This window comes from Mytilus edulis, chromosome 8, assembly GCF_963676685.1.
Source record: "Mytilus edulis chromosome 8, xbMytEdul2.2, whole genome shotgun sequence".
NCBI classification, from domain to species: domain Eukaryota; kingdom Metazoa; phylum Mollusca; class Bivalvia; order Mytilida; family Mytilidae; genus Mytilus; species Mytilus edulis.
The window spans coordinates 61,057,920-61,075,644 of record NC_092351.1 but is presented as its reverse complement, the minus strand read 5'-3'; the positions used below and the strand labels follow the sequence as shown (position 1 = coordinate 61,075,644).

Sequence of the window (17,725 nt, the reverse complement as noted above, 5' to 3'; positions counted from 1 at the left end):
AAGATGTAGTTCATTTGATCTTTCATAGATGAGGATATAGGTTTTTTGGCTAAAGTTTTGACACCTTGTCTCAACAGTTCTGTGACATACTTGCTATCATCGTGACCCTCCGATAGTGAGCGTAGTATTTTGACTTTCCTGACGCTTATTCCATCAACCTCACTTTCACAATCCATTTGTATGCGGAATGACTCTAATTCACACAGGTAACGCGTGGCATCCGATAACACTGAAACAACTGATCGCTTCGGTAGAATTAATTTGTTCATACAAGGCAATGTAGCTATTGGTCATTATCTTGTTACCTTCATGTATCGTAAACGACGAGTCATTTAATTCAACATTCTTCGCCCCGTCTACGAGGACGGTAGTGTAATGACCAGAACGAGGAGTAGATCCATGGTGAAGAATGACACCCTTTAACCTGTACAAGACATCACTTTGTGGTTGTGTATACTTTCCGAAATTAACTACATTCTCCATCAAAATAGGAGTCGATATTTTTAATGCCCTTCCTAATGTATTCATCTTATATCTTTACCCTTCCGCTGTAGTACTATTCAATAGCTATTTTTTGGAGCAGAGTCTATAATCCCTAGCCATACAGAACTGCCGAGGCAGTAGGTTGGAAAGTGCCCAATGCGTATTTCAGCAATATGACTTTTTTGCCGTGTTACGGACGAAATTTTGGGCCTTTCAGAATGCTTACCCAGAAATTCTTGATCCTCACGTTGTAGTCCTATCCAATAGCTATTAATTACGACAGCGTCTATAATCCCTAGCCATAAAGAACAACCGAGACAATGGGTCGGAAAGTGGGTGTCCCCAACGCGTATTTTATCGAATTTGGTTTTATTTCTATATTTCGAGCGAAAGTTTCGGCCTTTCAAAATGCTTACCCCAGAGATTCTTTACCCTTCCGCTGTAGTACTATTCAATAGCTATTATTTGGAGCAGAGTCTATAATCCCTAGCCATACAGAACTGCCGAGGCAGTAGGTTGGAAAGTGCCCAATGCGTATTTCAGCAATATGACTTTTTTGCCGTGTTACGGACGAAATTTTGGGCCTTTCAGATGCTTACCCAGAAATTCTTGATCCTCACGTGTAGTCCTATCCAATAGCTATTAATTACGACAGCGTCTATAATCCCTAGCCATAAAGAACAACCGAGACAATGGGTCGGAAAGTGGGTGTCCCCAACGCGTATTTTATCGAATTTGGTTTTATTTCTATATTTCGAGCGAAAGTTTCGGCCTTTCAAAATGCTTACCCCAGAGATTCTTTACCCTTCCGCTGTAGTACTATTCAATAGCTATTTTTTGGAGCAGAGTCTATAATCCCTAGCCATACAGAACTGCCGAGGCAGTAGGTTGGAAAGTGCCCAATGCGTATTTCAGCAATATGACTTTTTTGCCGTGTTACGGACGAAATTTTCGGCCTTTCAGAATGCTTACCCCAGAAATTCTTGATCCTCACGTTGTAGTCCTATCCAATAGCTATTACTTACGACAGCGTCTATAATCCCTAGCCATCAAAAACAACCGAGACAATGGGTCGGAAAGTGGGTGCCCTCAATGCGTATTATATCAAATTTGGTTGGATTTCCATGTTTCGAACGAAATTTCCGTCCATTAGTAATGCTTACCCCAGAAATTATTTGCCCCTTCGTTGTAGTCGCACCCAATAGCTATTCATTAGAGCAGGTTCTATAATCCCTAGCCATACAGAACTGCCGGGGCAACGAGTTTGAACAAGTGGGTGACCCCCAGTGCATATTTCAGCAAATATGATTTTTTTTCCGTGTTACGGACGAATTTTCGGCCCCTCAGAATGCTTACCCCAGAAATTCTTTAGCCTCACGTTGTAGTCCTATCCAATAGCTATTCCTCAGGGCAGCGTCTATAATGCCTAGCCATAAGGAACTACTGAAACAGTGGGTCGGAAAGTGGGTGCCCCCAATGCGTATTATATCGAATTTGGTTGGATTTCCATGTTTCGGACGCAATTTCCGTCCATTAGTAATGCTTACCCCAGAAATTCTTTGCCCCTTCGTTGTAGTCGCACCCAATAGCTATTCATTAGAGCAGGTTCTATAATCCCTAGCCATACAGAACTGCCGGGGCAACGAGTTTGAACAAGTGGGTGACCCCCAGTGCATATTTCAGCAAATATGACTTTTTTTTCGTGTTACGGACGAAATTTTCGGCCCCTCAGAATGCTTACCCCAGAAATTCTTTAGCCTCACGTTGTAGTCCTATCCAATAGCTATTCCTCAGGGCAGCGTCTATAATGCCTAGCCATAAGGAACTACTGAGACAGTGGGTCGGAAAGTGGGTGCCCCCAATGCGTATTATATCGAATTTGGTTGGATTTCCATGTTTCGGACGCAATTTCCGTCCATTAGTAATGCTAACCCCAGAAATTCTTTGCCCCCTTCGTTGTAGTCGCACCCAATAGCTATTCATTAGAGCAGGTTCTATAATCCCTAGCCATACAGAACTGCCGGGGCAACGAGTTTGAACAAGTGGGTGACCCCCAGTGCATATTTCAGCAAATATGACTTTTTTTCCGTGTTACGGACGAAATTTTCGGCCCCTCAGAATGCTTACCCCAGAAATTCTTTAACCTCACGTTGTAGTCCTATCCAATAGCTATTCCTCTGGGCAGCGTCTATAATGCCTAGCCATAAGAAACTACTGAGACAGTGGGTCGGAAATGTGAGATATGAAGTTATACCATTAAAAAAATTATTTTATATTAAATTTCTATATTTGTAGTACTTAATTTGAGTTTTAATCATGAGTTTTTTTTTAAATCGCAAATGTTGGTTTAACATGCATTACTACGAATCACATCCTAAATTAACACATAATACTTTGTTTGAATGGTCGTCATATTTTTTTTTATTGTAAATGCTAATTATAAAACCGTTAATATGAGTTAGAAATCTACAAACTGTAGTAAAAATTTGGTAATTGGATATAAAAATCTTTGATTTTCAATATAAAATCACGTTTTCGAACAAAAAAGTTAAAAACTATGATTTTAAAGAAAAATAAAATTGTCGCCCAAGTTGTTTTCCAAACGCAATTGCAGGATGACGAATTGCAGGATAGCTTTACTTAAAGAGAATTGCAGGATGAGAATTGCTGGATAGCTTGACACTAGTGCAAAATTAATGTATATTAAAACCACAAAAAATATTAGACACAATCCTGATGAAACAATATTTAAAATTAAAAGTTAAATTTGGATATTTTCTATCCTTATTAGAAATTAGAATATGTGGCATGATTGCCAATGAGACATCTCTCTAAGTGAGACCAAACTGTAATAGAAGTTACCAACTCTAGGTCACCGTACGACCTTCAATAACGAGCAAAACCATTATTTATCATCACTTACCGTACGATTTTCCAGTCAAAAACATAAAGGAAAACACGATCAAAAGCATTATTAATATAAACTACATAAATCTTCTTGTCAAATTATTTGAAGTACAATGAACTTTCACGTGACACACGGAAGAATACACTTAAAATTATGTGTATTTGGATGAGACATCTTTAACTGATAATTATAGACCGGTTAATTATAGGTTTAGTATTGCTACAATTGTGTGTCTATTTAAGTGTTTTCTATATTTCCCTCAGGCTACATGTAAGTGATGAATTTGTCGGATTAATCACGATTGAATAATTTTTAACGTTTTATTTATACATGTAAATGATCTTATATATTCAGAGGCAGATCAAGAACTTTGATGTTTGGGGGTGGGGGTTGGGGGAGGTTGGGCACTATGAAACCAAAATTTTAGATTTTTTTTAGAGAAATATATACACGCGTGTGAGTGTTTTGTTTTGGTGTTGACTTTTTTAAAAGGGGGGGAGGGGGGGGGGGGGGGGGGGAGCCAGATCATCAATTCTATATTCTTTTATTTTTTTTACTACTTCACTTTATATACTTTATTTTCCTGCCAATTGATCTTTATTATATTCGTCCTAAATATGCATCAACTATTTGCCACTGGACGTTAAACAACCAATAATCAATCAATATGTTCTTTATATTTAATCAACACTATATTTTTTTATCTATTTTTTTTTGCATCGATTTCAGACTTACTTTTTAGTACATCATTCTAATATCTGTAAAACACCTTCATATCCTTATAAATGGTAACCTAATAAAAAAAAAGGAAATACACAATGACACATTCTGCAAGAAATCCAGTACACCAAAATATAGCAAGTTTAAAAGAGGGACGAAAGATACCAGAGGGACAGTCAAACTCATAAATCGAAAATAAACTGACAACACCATGGCTAAAAGTGAAAAGGAGAAACAGACAAACAATAAACACATGACATAACATGAAAAACTAAAGAATAAGCAACACGAACCCCACAAAAAACTAGGGCTGATCTAAAGTGCTCCGGAAGAGTAAGCAGATCCTGCTACACATGTGACACCCGTCGTGTTGCTCATTTAATAACAAATCCGGTAGATAGTCCAATTCGGTAGGTCACATTCATGAAAGGGAAGGGGATTGTATTTAACCTATCTGAAATGCTGATATTATCAATATCATTAGTTTACATGCGCTTTTGTTTTTGTATTGTGGATTATTTTTGGGAGAGAATACGGACTTAATATTTTTATATTGTATATATATAGATATGGGAAGATGTGGTATGAGTGTCAATGAGACAACTCTCCATCCAGGTCACAGTTTGTATAAAAGTAGACCATTATACATGTAGGTCAAAGCGTCTTTAACACGGAGCATTGGCTCACACCGAACAGCAAGCTGTAGAGGGCCCCAACAATGACTATTACAGTGTAAAACTTTTCGAACGGGAAAACCAACGGTGTAAACTTTACAAAAAGCGAGGAACGTAGTTGATACTTTTGTTTGAGCGCTAGTTACATTTTTATAAGTCATACTAAAAAATTTGGGACGTAACAGGACATAACCCCCCCCCCCCCCTTTTTTACGAATTCCTGACTTTGAAGGAACACTAAGATATTCCAGTTGTATGTTCAATGAAGCTTTTTCAGATAACTTTAGTTGGACTAAGAAGCGATACCGCTATTTCTGAAATATGTGTATATGCTCTTTCTGGACTTGACTCAAGCTAGCGAACAATAAGCTGGCGAACCCTAAAGAGGTACAAATGAATAACTTAAATTTAACTACAATTTCACATAAGAGAATCCCTTTTTTCCGAGCTATAGCGAACAATTACAGAGAATGGAAAATTATGAGAATACATAAAATCTTAACCAAAAACGAAAACAAAATGAAAACAAAAGGGAAACAATATTTTATACATAAAGAATACGAAGCTTTTCCCCCCCAAAATCAATAAACCAATAATCAATAGACAGTTGGATTACCATACTCATAGGGTAGCACATTGGTACAATACGATTTTGCGAAAGGCAGTTACGGATCTAGAAATTCTCATCAAGGGGACCCACTGACTGCCCTATGAGTTGACCCGATCCAATCATATTTCAGTGATTTTATATATAATCTACCAAATTTTGCCCACAAAAGGGTGACTGGGACCCGAGACCCCCTGGATTCGCCAATGGAGAGGGAACTTTACGCTTATCCTTTGACTGATTTATAGATTTAATTGAAAACGACTTAAAAGGCGATGTAGGGGAAACATTGTCAAGGAAAAAATCAAGTATGGTTTTATGTTCGAAAATCTAAACTTAGATAGAATTAACAGAAATTGACTAAACGAAAATAATTTTTTTTTGGGGGGGGGGGGGCGGTGCATGGGGGGAGAGTGGCAACCTTTTATTTGATTTCAGATCGATATGTACGAAGATTTTGACGGGCAACGACTGTACAGGTGATGCACGTAGAACATACATTAGTGTATCCACTAAGAAAAATTGCGTGAAGGTTTATGCTCGAAAAACTGAAGTTAGTTAAAAAAGGAAAAAGGAGAAGAAGGAAGGGTGCACCTTACGTTCCTTTTGTTCCAACTTATATACATTGTGACGGGCTACAACTGTATAGGTGTTGTAGAAGAGAAATTGGCGTATCTATTAAGAAAAACTCCACAATTGTTCATATTCGAAAATCTTAAGTTAGGTTAAACAAGTGTGCAGCTGAAATGTCTCGCCTTCTTTACTAACCATTGGTACTATGCTGAAAGTTCTATAGACAAAGCTTTACTACAACTATCACATTAATTTAACATTATTCAAGAAAATTAGGTCTGCGTGAACCAAACTGGAAATACATGTACACCATACACACAATATGCTTTCCATACACTAAATATAGTAGACCTATTGCATATAGTATCAGAAAAACAGCCAAAACACATAAAAAAAAATTTAACCACTGAGCATGGAGGAAAATGACGTCAAAGTCAGATGACACCTGGCAGTTGGATATTTATACCTTACAATCATTACACACACCAAATATTGCAGTCTTGCTTTGTAATGTCCTGCATTTTTAGTAGTCAAATTTCAAACATAAGGCGAACGTTCAAAGCTATTCAGTATAGAAAAACTCTACAAGGTTAGACGAATGATTGAATTTCGTTACTGTAGAAGTGCTTTCTGGTATTATATTTTTGTTTTCCAAATTTAAAAACTTACCAAAAATCCATTCCTAACAAATGTTTTGTTTGTGTTTCCATTTATTTCATTTAATGTAAATACTAGGCTTTTATCGAATGTATTCCTTGCAAACAGTTTAATTAGATAAAGTAAATATTGGAATATCCGATCATAATTAAATAATGATTTAGACAACATCTACCAGACAAATTAAGTTAAGTACTTTTTTTATTAACGATTTTATCAAGGTACATTTGTTCTAGTGTTTCGTTGATGTCGTCTTTTTTGTTCTTACGTAGACACTTTTTTAAATATGAAATTTGATTTAAATCTAAAGTTTTAATCGCATTTAATACTTGAAGCTGTATAAACAATTTTTGATTAAATATTGATATTTTCTACTGAACATCGGCTTATTATTTTTCATTATCTTCAATGGCTTCAGTGGCTGAGTGGTGTAAGAAGTTCAACTATTGTATCCTTATCATGTCAATACCGAGGTTGTTAGATCGAGTTTCCAACTCGGCAAGTGCGCTCGACTGCAATCCTAATTGGCTAAGATTATCAGTTTTCCTGCCAGAAATAGGTTATTCTCTTCGACAAGACCGGCTTCCTTCAACAATAAAAACTGACCGCCAAAAATAACCTAAAGTGCTGAAAGTCGTTTCAAATACCAATCAATCAATCAGAACAACTGTTAGTCTTCGAACAAATCTCAAAAACAACGTTGATTGGTTATAAAGAAGATATCAAATAAATCAGCAGTTATTGATTATTTATGCATAATGATTACTTATTCAGAGTTGACCTATTAGAAGTAAATTTACTATTGTATTTAAATTCAATACTATTACAGTTCTACTGAAGGCTGGCGCTTTTATGTAAAATATTTGGAATAAGATAAGGTTGATTTCATTTAAGCTAAAGTTAATAGAGTTTTATTTATATCAATTCGGAAATATTATTGCTATCCCCAAATGGTAAGCTATTAAAAGTATTTTCGTGGATTTCGTTGTGCTAGTGTGTGTATTAATTTAAGAAGTTTGTCAATTATTTCAAAATTTGTTGAATATCTTTGTATTTATTTATAGTTAAACGTTCCATTCAGAACCTTTTTCGTAAAGTATTGTAATTAAAAAAAATCAATGTATCCAAATATTTTTTCTTTAAAAACCTCGTCTTAATTTTTAATAAAACTGGAAACAAATGTATAATGTGGAGACATGTCTCATTGTCAATCATACTACGACTTCTTTTTTTATATGCAACATATTTGGTTTTATTATTAATTTGTGTTGAAATCTAGTTAACATACAATTCAAAGGATGCAAAGCCTTTTATGGAGTTTTATCATTTAAATAGTCGATATGTGTTAAAAAAATAAATAAAAGGCGTCTGTTTGTAATTGATTGTGCGGAGATTCAGGTACATACATGTATGTATACAGGCAGCCTCGTCTGATGAGGACGTTAAATAAGATGCCTCGTGTTGAGAGAGTGCCATTTATTTTGTATGCTGAATGGTCATAGAAACAACTCTGTGGGGTTCGTATTTGAACATTTGCAAAGTGAAGTTTCTGTCCCTTTCCAGTATTCATTATTTTCAAGTCTATCACGTTCTTCATGCGGGAAGACCCACCACGGGTAGTTGTTTGTCATTTACATGCATGATATATTTGCAACTGGACGAACAGTGAACCATTTATCAATTATACTTTTCTTTGATTGTTTTTAACTATTCCACTATTACACAGATTTCAAATCACACTCATCCTTGCTATAAAGGATACAACAGATGCAGTTATATCTTGACTTGCATTTAGAAATTGACAATGTCGGTTGGTTTGGAACAAACTTACCAATTACATGTACTTTACTTATAACATTTAGTTACATCGGATTAATTATTACTTTTATGTTAGTTCGAAACATATCAACACCGTTCAAGTAATGGTCTCTACGTAACTTGATAGGCTATTATGGTGCAGAAAGGTGATTTCGAACCATAGCCTCGTCATTACACTTCAATTCTCAGAAAAGCAAACTACATTTTGGACTATATCATAGAAAGGTCGATGTTGAGAAAGTAGGCTCCAGGGAAACAGATGATCGTTATATCTTCCTTCAAAGTATATATGTAGGACTCAAATCTATGGCGGGTTCCAAATCTATGGCAGATTCCTAATCTATGGCATATGTGACGTTGCAAACGCCAAACAACTCAAACATATGGCAGATTTTTGTTTTCTCCAAATTTATGGCAGATCATGGGAAAAGAGTAACATATAAGGTCACAATAAAACTCAATGCTCTTCAACTTGGTACTTGTTTGGCTTTATAAATATCAGTTTGATATGAGCGCCACTGATGAGTCTTGTGTAGACGAAACGCGCGTTTGGCGTACTAAATTATAATCCTATTACCTTTAAAACTATAACGCCATATTTTAGAATAGTCGCCAACGATGGCGGAACTCATAGATTTGAACACCATTCAAGATGAAGGTATTTCCCTTGACAACAATTTGAGGATGGTTTAAAGGAAGGTGTGACCTATTATCCCGAAGACGGACAACATGTGCTGTACCGGCCGAAGCCCGCGATGAATAAGGGCGCCACTATTTTCAGTAGCGCATATTTTAGAATAGGAGTCTTAGTAGTAGTTTACTTTCTACGGCTGACAATGTTTATAAAGTAAAAGATGAAATTACCAGATACCAATTTGATTTAAATCGTCATCCCCTAAAACAGATGTATTAACGATATCGCTTAAAAATCATTATTTGAAAATTCAAACTTTTGTATTTGTAACTTTTTTTTATCTATAACTGAATCCATTTCTAAAAGGGAAATTGCATTCTTTTCCTCTTTGATACATGTCAACCATTATACTTGCATGTACTAGTTAAAATACCAATGCAGATCGACATATATAACTGACTTCATTGCAAAGTTTGAATAATTTTGAAAATTATAACACCCATACCATTGATATATCACTAGCAGAGACATTGAAATTTTCCCCAATTATTTTTTGATAAATTATAACAGTTTTGTCTTACAGAATTGGAATAATTTTAGATCGATGTATACATATTTTGGTCATTGGACCAGAATATAAAAAATATCGGGTTAGTTCTCAATTTGAATAAATCTGGTATGGCTGAATCCATGCATGAACCCATCATTTCAAAACAACACAACGAACTGTTATTTGTATTGACTTGCGTAAAACTGTTTATGCTTGAAGAAGTCTGGTCTTGAGACCAAAAACAGAAACACTTTAGACATTAGGCGTCAGTGCTAAGTTGTTTATATTTAATTAATTTAAACAATAAAATGTTACATTCATGCAGATGATAGCGCTATTGTCCAACAGATTTTGGTCTAAAGACCAACTAAATGAATGATATCAAATAAAATAGTATCAATCTTATTTTTCTGGTTCTTAGACCAAGAACAAAATTGAATGTAAAATATAATGCGTATAACACTTTTTGGTTCTTAGACCAAGAACAAAATTGAATGTAAAATATAATGCGTATATTGCTTTTTGGTTCTTAGACCAAGAACAACGTGAAAATGTTACTCTAATCACAATTGTTCATAGACTAAAAAGGTACATACAGTATATATACATAATCAACCGGTAACATTTTGTTTTCAAATATTCAATAAGAAGATGTGGTATGATTGCGAGTGAGAATACTCTCCGCACGGGACCAAATGACATAAAAAAGCTATAGGTTTTCTGTGACATACGGCCTTTTAAAAAGAGCAAAATCCTTACCGAATCTTCAACAATAAAAAGCCCCGAAATGATGCATATTTCTGGTAAAGAAAAACGTGTACCATACAAGTCGAAGTATTTATTGAAAGATGATTTTCATATAAATGTTTCTGTTTTTAGATCTATATTATTGATTACAGTGAAATTGCATATTACTTTGGAACACTTTATTTGAAATTAGATTTATTTTTCTAACGATTTTGTGAACCGGGTGTATCTGTCTTTAATATTGAAATATACGTTGTAGATACTAATTCGCTTCACCTAAAATGGTAGAAAACTTAAAGTCAATGATATTAACTATCATTTATCCATTAAACATCACTACCCAACTTAAAATGCAATTAATAAGCTTAATGAATCAAAAGTTAAACGTTTATTATTGGTATATTCTATTGCTTTCTTTTTTTTCGCAAATTTCTGGTGTTAAAGTAAATGATAAAGAAATCCACAAATTTGTCACAGTGACTGCTGTACTTCTTTACGCAGAGTAGCTATATGATTATTTCTATGACAATTATTAACAACTACGCAATATCTACAACATTTTTTTTTATATTATTTCTATAGGGACAACAATAATAATTATAAAAAAACACATGTTCGTCAAATATTTCTCCTCTTTGGCTAGCATCATAGTTATCCTCCAATGATGGACATTCTCCTTTGTTTCAGCAAATCTGTCTATTCTGTAGATATCTTTTCTGCTCTTACATATTTCAAAGGGAGATCTTTGACAAATTTATCAAGATCGTACTTTACTTCATAGCCTGTAAAAAAAATCAATTTATTTTTAAAAGATCTGAGTATTAATGAATAATAAATTGTGGTCTAATTTTGCTTGAATGTTGAAACTATAATGATACTAGTAAAGAGTAACTGACTTCAATCAAGTAGTGGTGACAAGCCTTAAAAAGTACGTCCATCGGAAAATAGTACAAACATGTTCAGGACGATGCAACGCCTAAAAGTAGTACTTTGGAAAAAATCCATATTATAGTAAATTTGATACATGGCGTTCAGTTTGCAAACAGATTTAAAACAAAGTTCATAAGTAAAACAATTTATTGAAATAAATATATACCGAAACGATAGTTTAGTACAAGTACTGTTCTGTAAAAATAAACGCCAAGTCTTTTTTTGTTGAATTGCTTCATCAGGATTGCTACCATGATTTGGAGAATTTTAATAATATGATTATTTTTCAACTTACATACATTTTGTACATGTGTTGATTGAGTACAAACATTTCCACTTTAATTTCTTTATACGACAGAATTATTTTGTACAGTCTGATATAATATCTGATAACACTTGTCCTCCAAATTTTGTTTTAATAAAACAGTACTTACCTTTTCCTGTCTTCATTAGTATTTTTGCAGTGTACCAACACTTGTCTGGATACCAAAATGCTTCAACAGACGTACCAACTTCAAATTCCTATAACATAAATGAAAAATAAGCATCTTACAACTGCACAAAACATATGATAGAGTTTATACCACACCGTGTATTTCTTCGTGTCTAGACCAGAAAGATTGACAAGGTTTAAAGACATGGCCGACTGGGCTCCACCTATCTAGCAGTTAAACTCGTCCTAAAAGTAGGTTAAAAAAGCGTACTACATGTATTGTCGTAATCTGTAAACCTTTTAGCAAATCTTCCCCTCTGAAATTATATTGCCAGATTTATCTAAATTCGACAATACTCATCATTGGAATATTTTGTTTTAAAAAATTTAATGATTCCACCTGCCAACTAATATGGCCCACATGGCTCAAAAAGATTTGGAGTAAAGCACAAGTTTTGAGAACTTTTTTTTCAAAATTGCTCTGGATAGAAAACATTCTTGGAGAGACAGAAATGTCCAGAATGTTCAAATTTGCCCACTGTCTATTTACGCCAATACTGTCACAGCCAGAATTATTCTGTAATCGGAGATTTTGTTATAATTGTTTGTACACCTTTTTTTTATTCTTTTATTTACCTTTGAACTCATCCTTCTTTTCTTCTTGTTTAAAGTGTCACTGCAGTCATTTTTCAGTTTTTGTTTTGGAGTCGAGACTCTATCAGATACCTGTAAATATATAAAAATATGTTATGTATATCTTTTTAAGAGACTTTATGAAAAGTGTTCTAATGACAATGGCACGTCACAGACAGTTACAGTAATATGTAGTCATAAACAGCAAACAAACTTAATATACAAATCTATATTGAAAAACTTAACGTTCACTTGACATACTAGACTGATATACATAATAGTCATTATAAAATGTATAAAATGTTGTTTGCTCTATGGTCGGGTGGTTGTCGCTTTGACATATTCACCATTTCCTTTCTCAATTTTATAATAGTCAACAAACTTGACGATACACACGTTGGAACTAAAATTTACAATAAACTAGAATAAAAAGGAAAAACTAAAATTATCCAATGAAAATCAATCATTTGTAAAGGAAATGCATATGAATAATAGAATCTGACCAAATACAAAAAAAGAGAAATTATGAATACAGGGGTCAAAATTATTTTGTAACTTGCAACGAAAGCAGAACTACACGTGTACGAAACTCAACAAATCTTCCCGATTTTAAGTTAATTACGTACACTCAGATCAACAAAGTTAATATCATTTGTTGAACAAACAAAAAATGTCTTATTGTAAAAAAGAATGGGTGATATGATTGCCAATGATACCAAATGACACAGAAATTAACAGCTATAGGTCACCGCACGGCCTACCATCGTTAGCAAAACTCATACCACATAGTCAGCTATATACAAGTCCCCAAAAAGACAAATGAAAAACAATTAACAAAGAATTAAAGGACATTTTTTTTTATTGTTAGGTAAATATATACGTAGGTTATAAAACTTACAATAGAGTAGTTTACTTGGCTTATGTGTTTTTCAGTATGTTGACATCTAATAGATTCTTCAAATTCCTGAACTTTCTTTTCTAAACAAGCTTTTGCTTCTTCCTGTAAAAACATCATTGTTTTCAGAGTTTGCGTATTGAGAACATTTAAATAAGCACTATTTTATTATTATGTTTAAAACAGGTACATAACATGCAAGATGTTTATTGTATAAACCATTTTTCTTTGTTGTCTCTCGTATTTATTCTAAGCTGATAAATATGTTTGATTAATTATGTAATGCAAGATAAAGATCAGCAGACTGTATGGTCAATTGAACAAATCTTTATGCATCATTAATGTGATCTTATAACTATCGTAAGTCTGTTTCAGAATATTATTCCACATATCATCAACAAAATAATAAGCGTTTTGTCTAAAGGGCTATTACAGCCCTATAAAACAGAATATTCAACTTACCAATTTATTGTACATTTCTTCCAGGGTTTGGTATTTTGTTTTTTCAACTTGTAGAAGATTACTAGATTTTTCATTTTTATCAATCTGCTTATCCAAGACAACTTTGAGTTCAGTCTCTGATCTCCTCAATTGCTGTAATTTAATTTCAAGTGCGCTGCATTTTTTCCTTTCTTGATTCAACAATGTCTCGAAGTCCTTTGTTTTCTTTTGTTCTTCTGTCAACTTTGATTTTAATGTTGATGAAGTAGTTGACAATTTTTCTCTTTCGGTAGTCAGTTGTTTTATTTTACACTCACTAGATAAATATAATAAAATTACTCAATTATTTAATGGGTAAATTCAAATCGGCAAAGACACATTTTAAATGCTTGCCATAAAGAAGAAGTGAACTATTCCCTTATTACAGTTAAACCAGCTTGCAACAGAAATTTGCGAGTCTAGTATTTAATATTAAAAAATTTCATCAACAAATTAAAACATTAAAATTTAAAAAAAAATATCTCTTAACAGTAATTAACAAAACGGTAGTTTTGGAATAAAATCGTAAACTAAAACAAATCAAAATGGCAGTTTTGTGCCGCCAGCCATGCAGTAGGGATTTATGATTTATATGCGCGTTCGGAAATGCACCAAATGATGTTCAAACATTAAAGTACGCAATCATATAAATCAATGACATTTGGAAATCCCGTGAAATGATAAAATTCAGAAAAAAATTGTCATAAATGGAGGCATGAAACTTATTCTGTATGTTCGTTTAAAGTGCTAAAATACCTTTCATTAATCTTTCTGTCAACATCTGACGGATCTGCTTTTGTTTTCCCAGTTGTTTTCTTTCGATCTGAACTAACACTACAAAATAAATCCAGTGATATCATCAAAGTTAGTAACTTCAATACTGATATAAGTACAGTGCGAGCTTTTTTCTGTAATATTTCAATATACCGGGTTTTTTTTAAATGAAAGGTGGGCTTATTACCAAAAATATCGATGCGATCTATGAAATTGCACTTTTTATACATTAAGAAAAAACCAAAAAAAAACATAAGTTTACAAAATTACAAGGCTGCAGTCTACATCAACCACCAAATACACGACCTATCGAAAAGGTTGACGAGATGAATTTGCGATTGACATTTCATAAATACATTTTTTGTTTGTGATTTCGATAAAACGAAAGATCTTTGGTAGTCTTTGTGTAACTTATTCACAAAATGTATATAATGGAAAATTAAGAGCTTGACAAATTGCATGGCGACTGCCTATATTTGTAAGGCTATGTGTTGTCTCTAGATAGTTTTAGTTTATATGTGTCGTTTGGTTGCTGTCTCTCATAACATTGCCTGCACATTTCCTTTATTCTTGTGTAAGCGTTTATTAGGTATTTTTTTTGTGTTTTGTTTTCGTGAAGAATTTTATAGGTGATAAATCTTTGAAAACTGGTGTGTACATTCCTTTTTTCATAATTTATTTTTAATATCATAATATTACAAATGAATTTCCTTACTGAGGTCGATGAAATGCTCCAATTTTTCCTTAAACTGTGAATTAAATTACGAAAGTCACGGTTCTTTTTTTTTTTAATAACATTCCCGATATAACGTAAATGTTTGCTGAATGCCTTTTGAAGCATAATTTACAAACCAAGAAATGAACAATTAATAGTAAGGAAGTATCGTTCATTTACAAATATAAAATCAACATTTAAGAAAATCATATAATGCAGTGAATTTGTTTTACAGTTCACACGTCATGATTTGCATTTATTTACCTTTCTACTTCTCTCTTAAATACTCTCCAGTCTTTTGTCTGTAATGTTTCTTCCAAAATATGTATTTGGTTATCACTAGAAAGCATTGAAAAATCTCTCAACTGTGTAACCTTTAAAGATCCTCTTGGAGTATTTCTAATTTCATTCATTTCGAAAGCGGAACAGAATTCTAAAAATTTTCTCCATACTGAATCCTTTGATTTTGCAATTTTTAAAACAATTTTGTACTTGTTATGAAATTCTTCCGCCTTTCTGTCCATCCCTAGAATGGTACATAAAATATCTTTCCATTGCTTTACTTCACTATTTTGCATGCAGCTAATATCTGTATCTCCTACTATTTTTGTTGCTTCTTTTCGAAACACCTTTACTAAATCAACAAAACTTGTCGGTTTTCCTATTGTATTAGATGCATTGTGTTCATATCCTAATTGTAGCGCCAACTCGTCTGGTAATTTGTTGTATAACCGACATGTTACCATGCTAATAGGTTTAGTTTGGCTTGCGAATAAACATTGTAGCGCATGTCTTGTATGATTACCACCTAAAGTTTCAACTGCTACTTTGCCAGGTTCTTGAAGAAGCTTTGACAAATTATCTATATTAGTAGTAACATCGCTGACAATGTTGCCAATGAGAATTGTATGACATATTTGCTGATTTTCATAAAATTGTTTTAGACAGTGAGCATGTTTCGTGTCCAGATTTCGAAAACAGCGATCATCGGCAGGTGTAACTAAGTTCTGAATATGTACCTTTAATGTGTCTCCTAAAAGTAAACAAATGCTATCATTTTAGAATGGAAAATCAGCAATTCAAAATATACAAAAAGATATGTTGTTCAGTTAATGAGAAAGTGTTTGAACATTTGAAATAAAAGTAATATTTCTGAACTTTGATATGGTTACAATTTCCAGTACCCGTATACGCAATAAGAAAAGACCTCCTCGGTGGTCTTGCTTCTGGAAGCGATCCTTGTAATCGTGTGTTCGATCCCCAAGTTTGTTCAAAACTAAGACTTACCCATTTTTACTTTTTCGCCAAACATGTAACATTTCGTAGTAAAAGAAAAGAACTGAGAAGTACTGGGTTAAAACACAATTTAGCATGCTATCTAGTACAATATATGAGTGTATTAATAAAACATTAACACTCAATCGCCATTATATGCCATCATATTTGCCACTGGACGTCACCGTCATCGTAATCGTCATCGTCGACTTAAAAATTAATACCTGCGGCTTCTCCGCTGAGAAAATAACAATCCAATGTCTCCAATGTGTCCTTGTATGATGACTCTTCTTCCGGAGTGTTACATAATGAATAAAGCCTAACGTCTTGGCTGGGCTTGTTGGATAGACACATATAATATAATATTTTCCACTGGACATTTAACATAAATTCAACACATTCACTATTATTTTTTTAAATGGTTATTAAACAAAAACAGCAACTAGAGAAAAAAATATATTACGCGATGTCAAAAAAACAGACAAGTATAAAAAAAAGAAGATGTGATATGATAACCAATGAGACAACCCCTCACAAGAGACCAAATGACACAAATTAACAACTATAGGTCACCATAATACGGCCTTCAACAATGAGCAAAGCCAATACAACATTTGGTCAGCTATAAAAAGTAAGATTAAAAGACACTATACTTCATACCATGAGTAGCACCTATTAAGAGAATGAAGATGGTATATCATACCTATTAAATAATCGTCCAAAATTGACTGCTCCACTGTAACTGGTGTGCTATCGGAAACGTCTTCTTTATTCATATGCGCTTCAGTGCAAGAACTCATGCTACGTTCTAGAATATCTTCAACTGTCGATGCATCTGTTGCAAAAATAAAATATACATAGCATTTTCGCATCGTAATTATGGTTTTTATTCAAATAGTAAATAATTTTCATTAACATGTTTTACTTGATCTTGGTCTCTTCCAGTTTTATTGTAAAATCATATATATATTAAGTGGAATATATTTTATATTACTTGCATACCTATTTTAATTACACATGACTATTATTACGACGCAGCAGATCAATTGTTTGCAAGAAGGAGGATTAAAAAAATACCTTCAGAACTGTCCATTGGTGACAATAATTTCGTGTGGACTGGTGACATACGCGTCGAGGATTTTCTTTGCACATTATCCAATGTGTTTACGTTGTCGTCAGTCCTGGTTAAATCCTCCCCTCCCGTTACATCTATTCACAG

General features: G+C 33.6%; 1 protein-coding gene and 1 long non-coding RNA gene across 3 annotated transcripts in view; both read right to left on the bottom strand.

Moving 5' to 3' along the window:
• The window catches only part of LOC139485976 (uncharacterized), a 67,551-nt gene extending 64,010 nt beyond the window's left edge, over positions 1-3,541 (bottom strand). For both annotated transcript variants that reach the window (XR_011655440.1, XR_011655439.1), the window contains exon 1: positions 3,407-3,541. This is a non-coding gene — a long non-coding RNA (uncharacterized lncRNA). The remainder of the gene's footprint in view (positions 1-3,406) is intronic.
• Positions 3,542-10,918: 7,377 nt separating this feature from the next.
• On the bottom strand, positions 10,919-17,725 carry LOC139485975 (CAP-Gly domain-containing linker protein 1-like). The gene is made up of 9 exons (XM_071270658.1): positions 17,584-17,725; positions 17,210-17,341; positions 15,496-16,264; positions 14,499-14,576; positions 13,725-14,019; positions 13,266-13,367; positions 12,371-12,460; positions 11,736-11,823; positions 10,919-11,153 (listed from the first exon to the last, which is right to left on the bottom strand). Exons 1-9 carry the CDS (start codon positions 17,630-17,632, stop codon positions 11,068-11,070), a joined length of 1,689 nt encoding a protein of 562 aa, XP_071126759.1. The 5' UTR covers positions 17,633-17,725; the 3' UTR covers positions 10,919-11,067.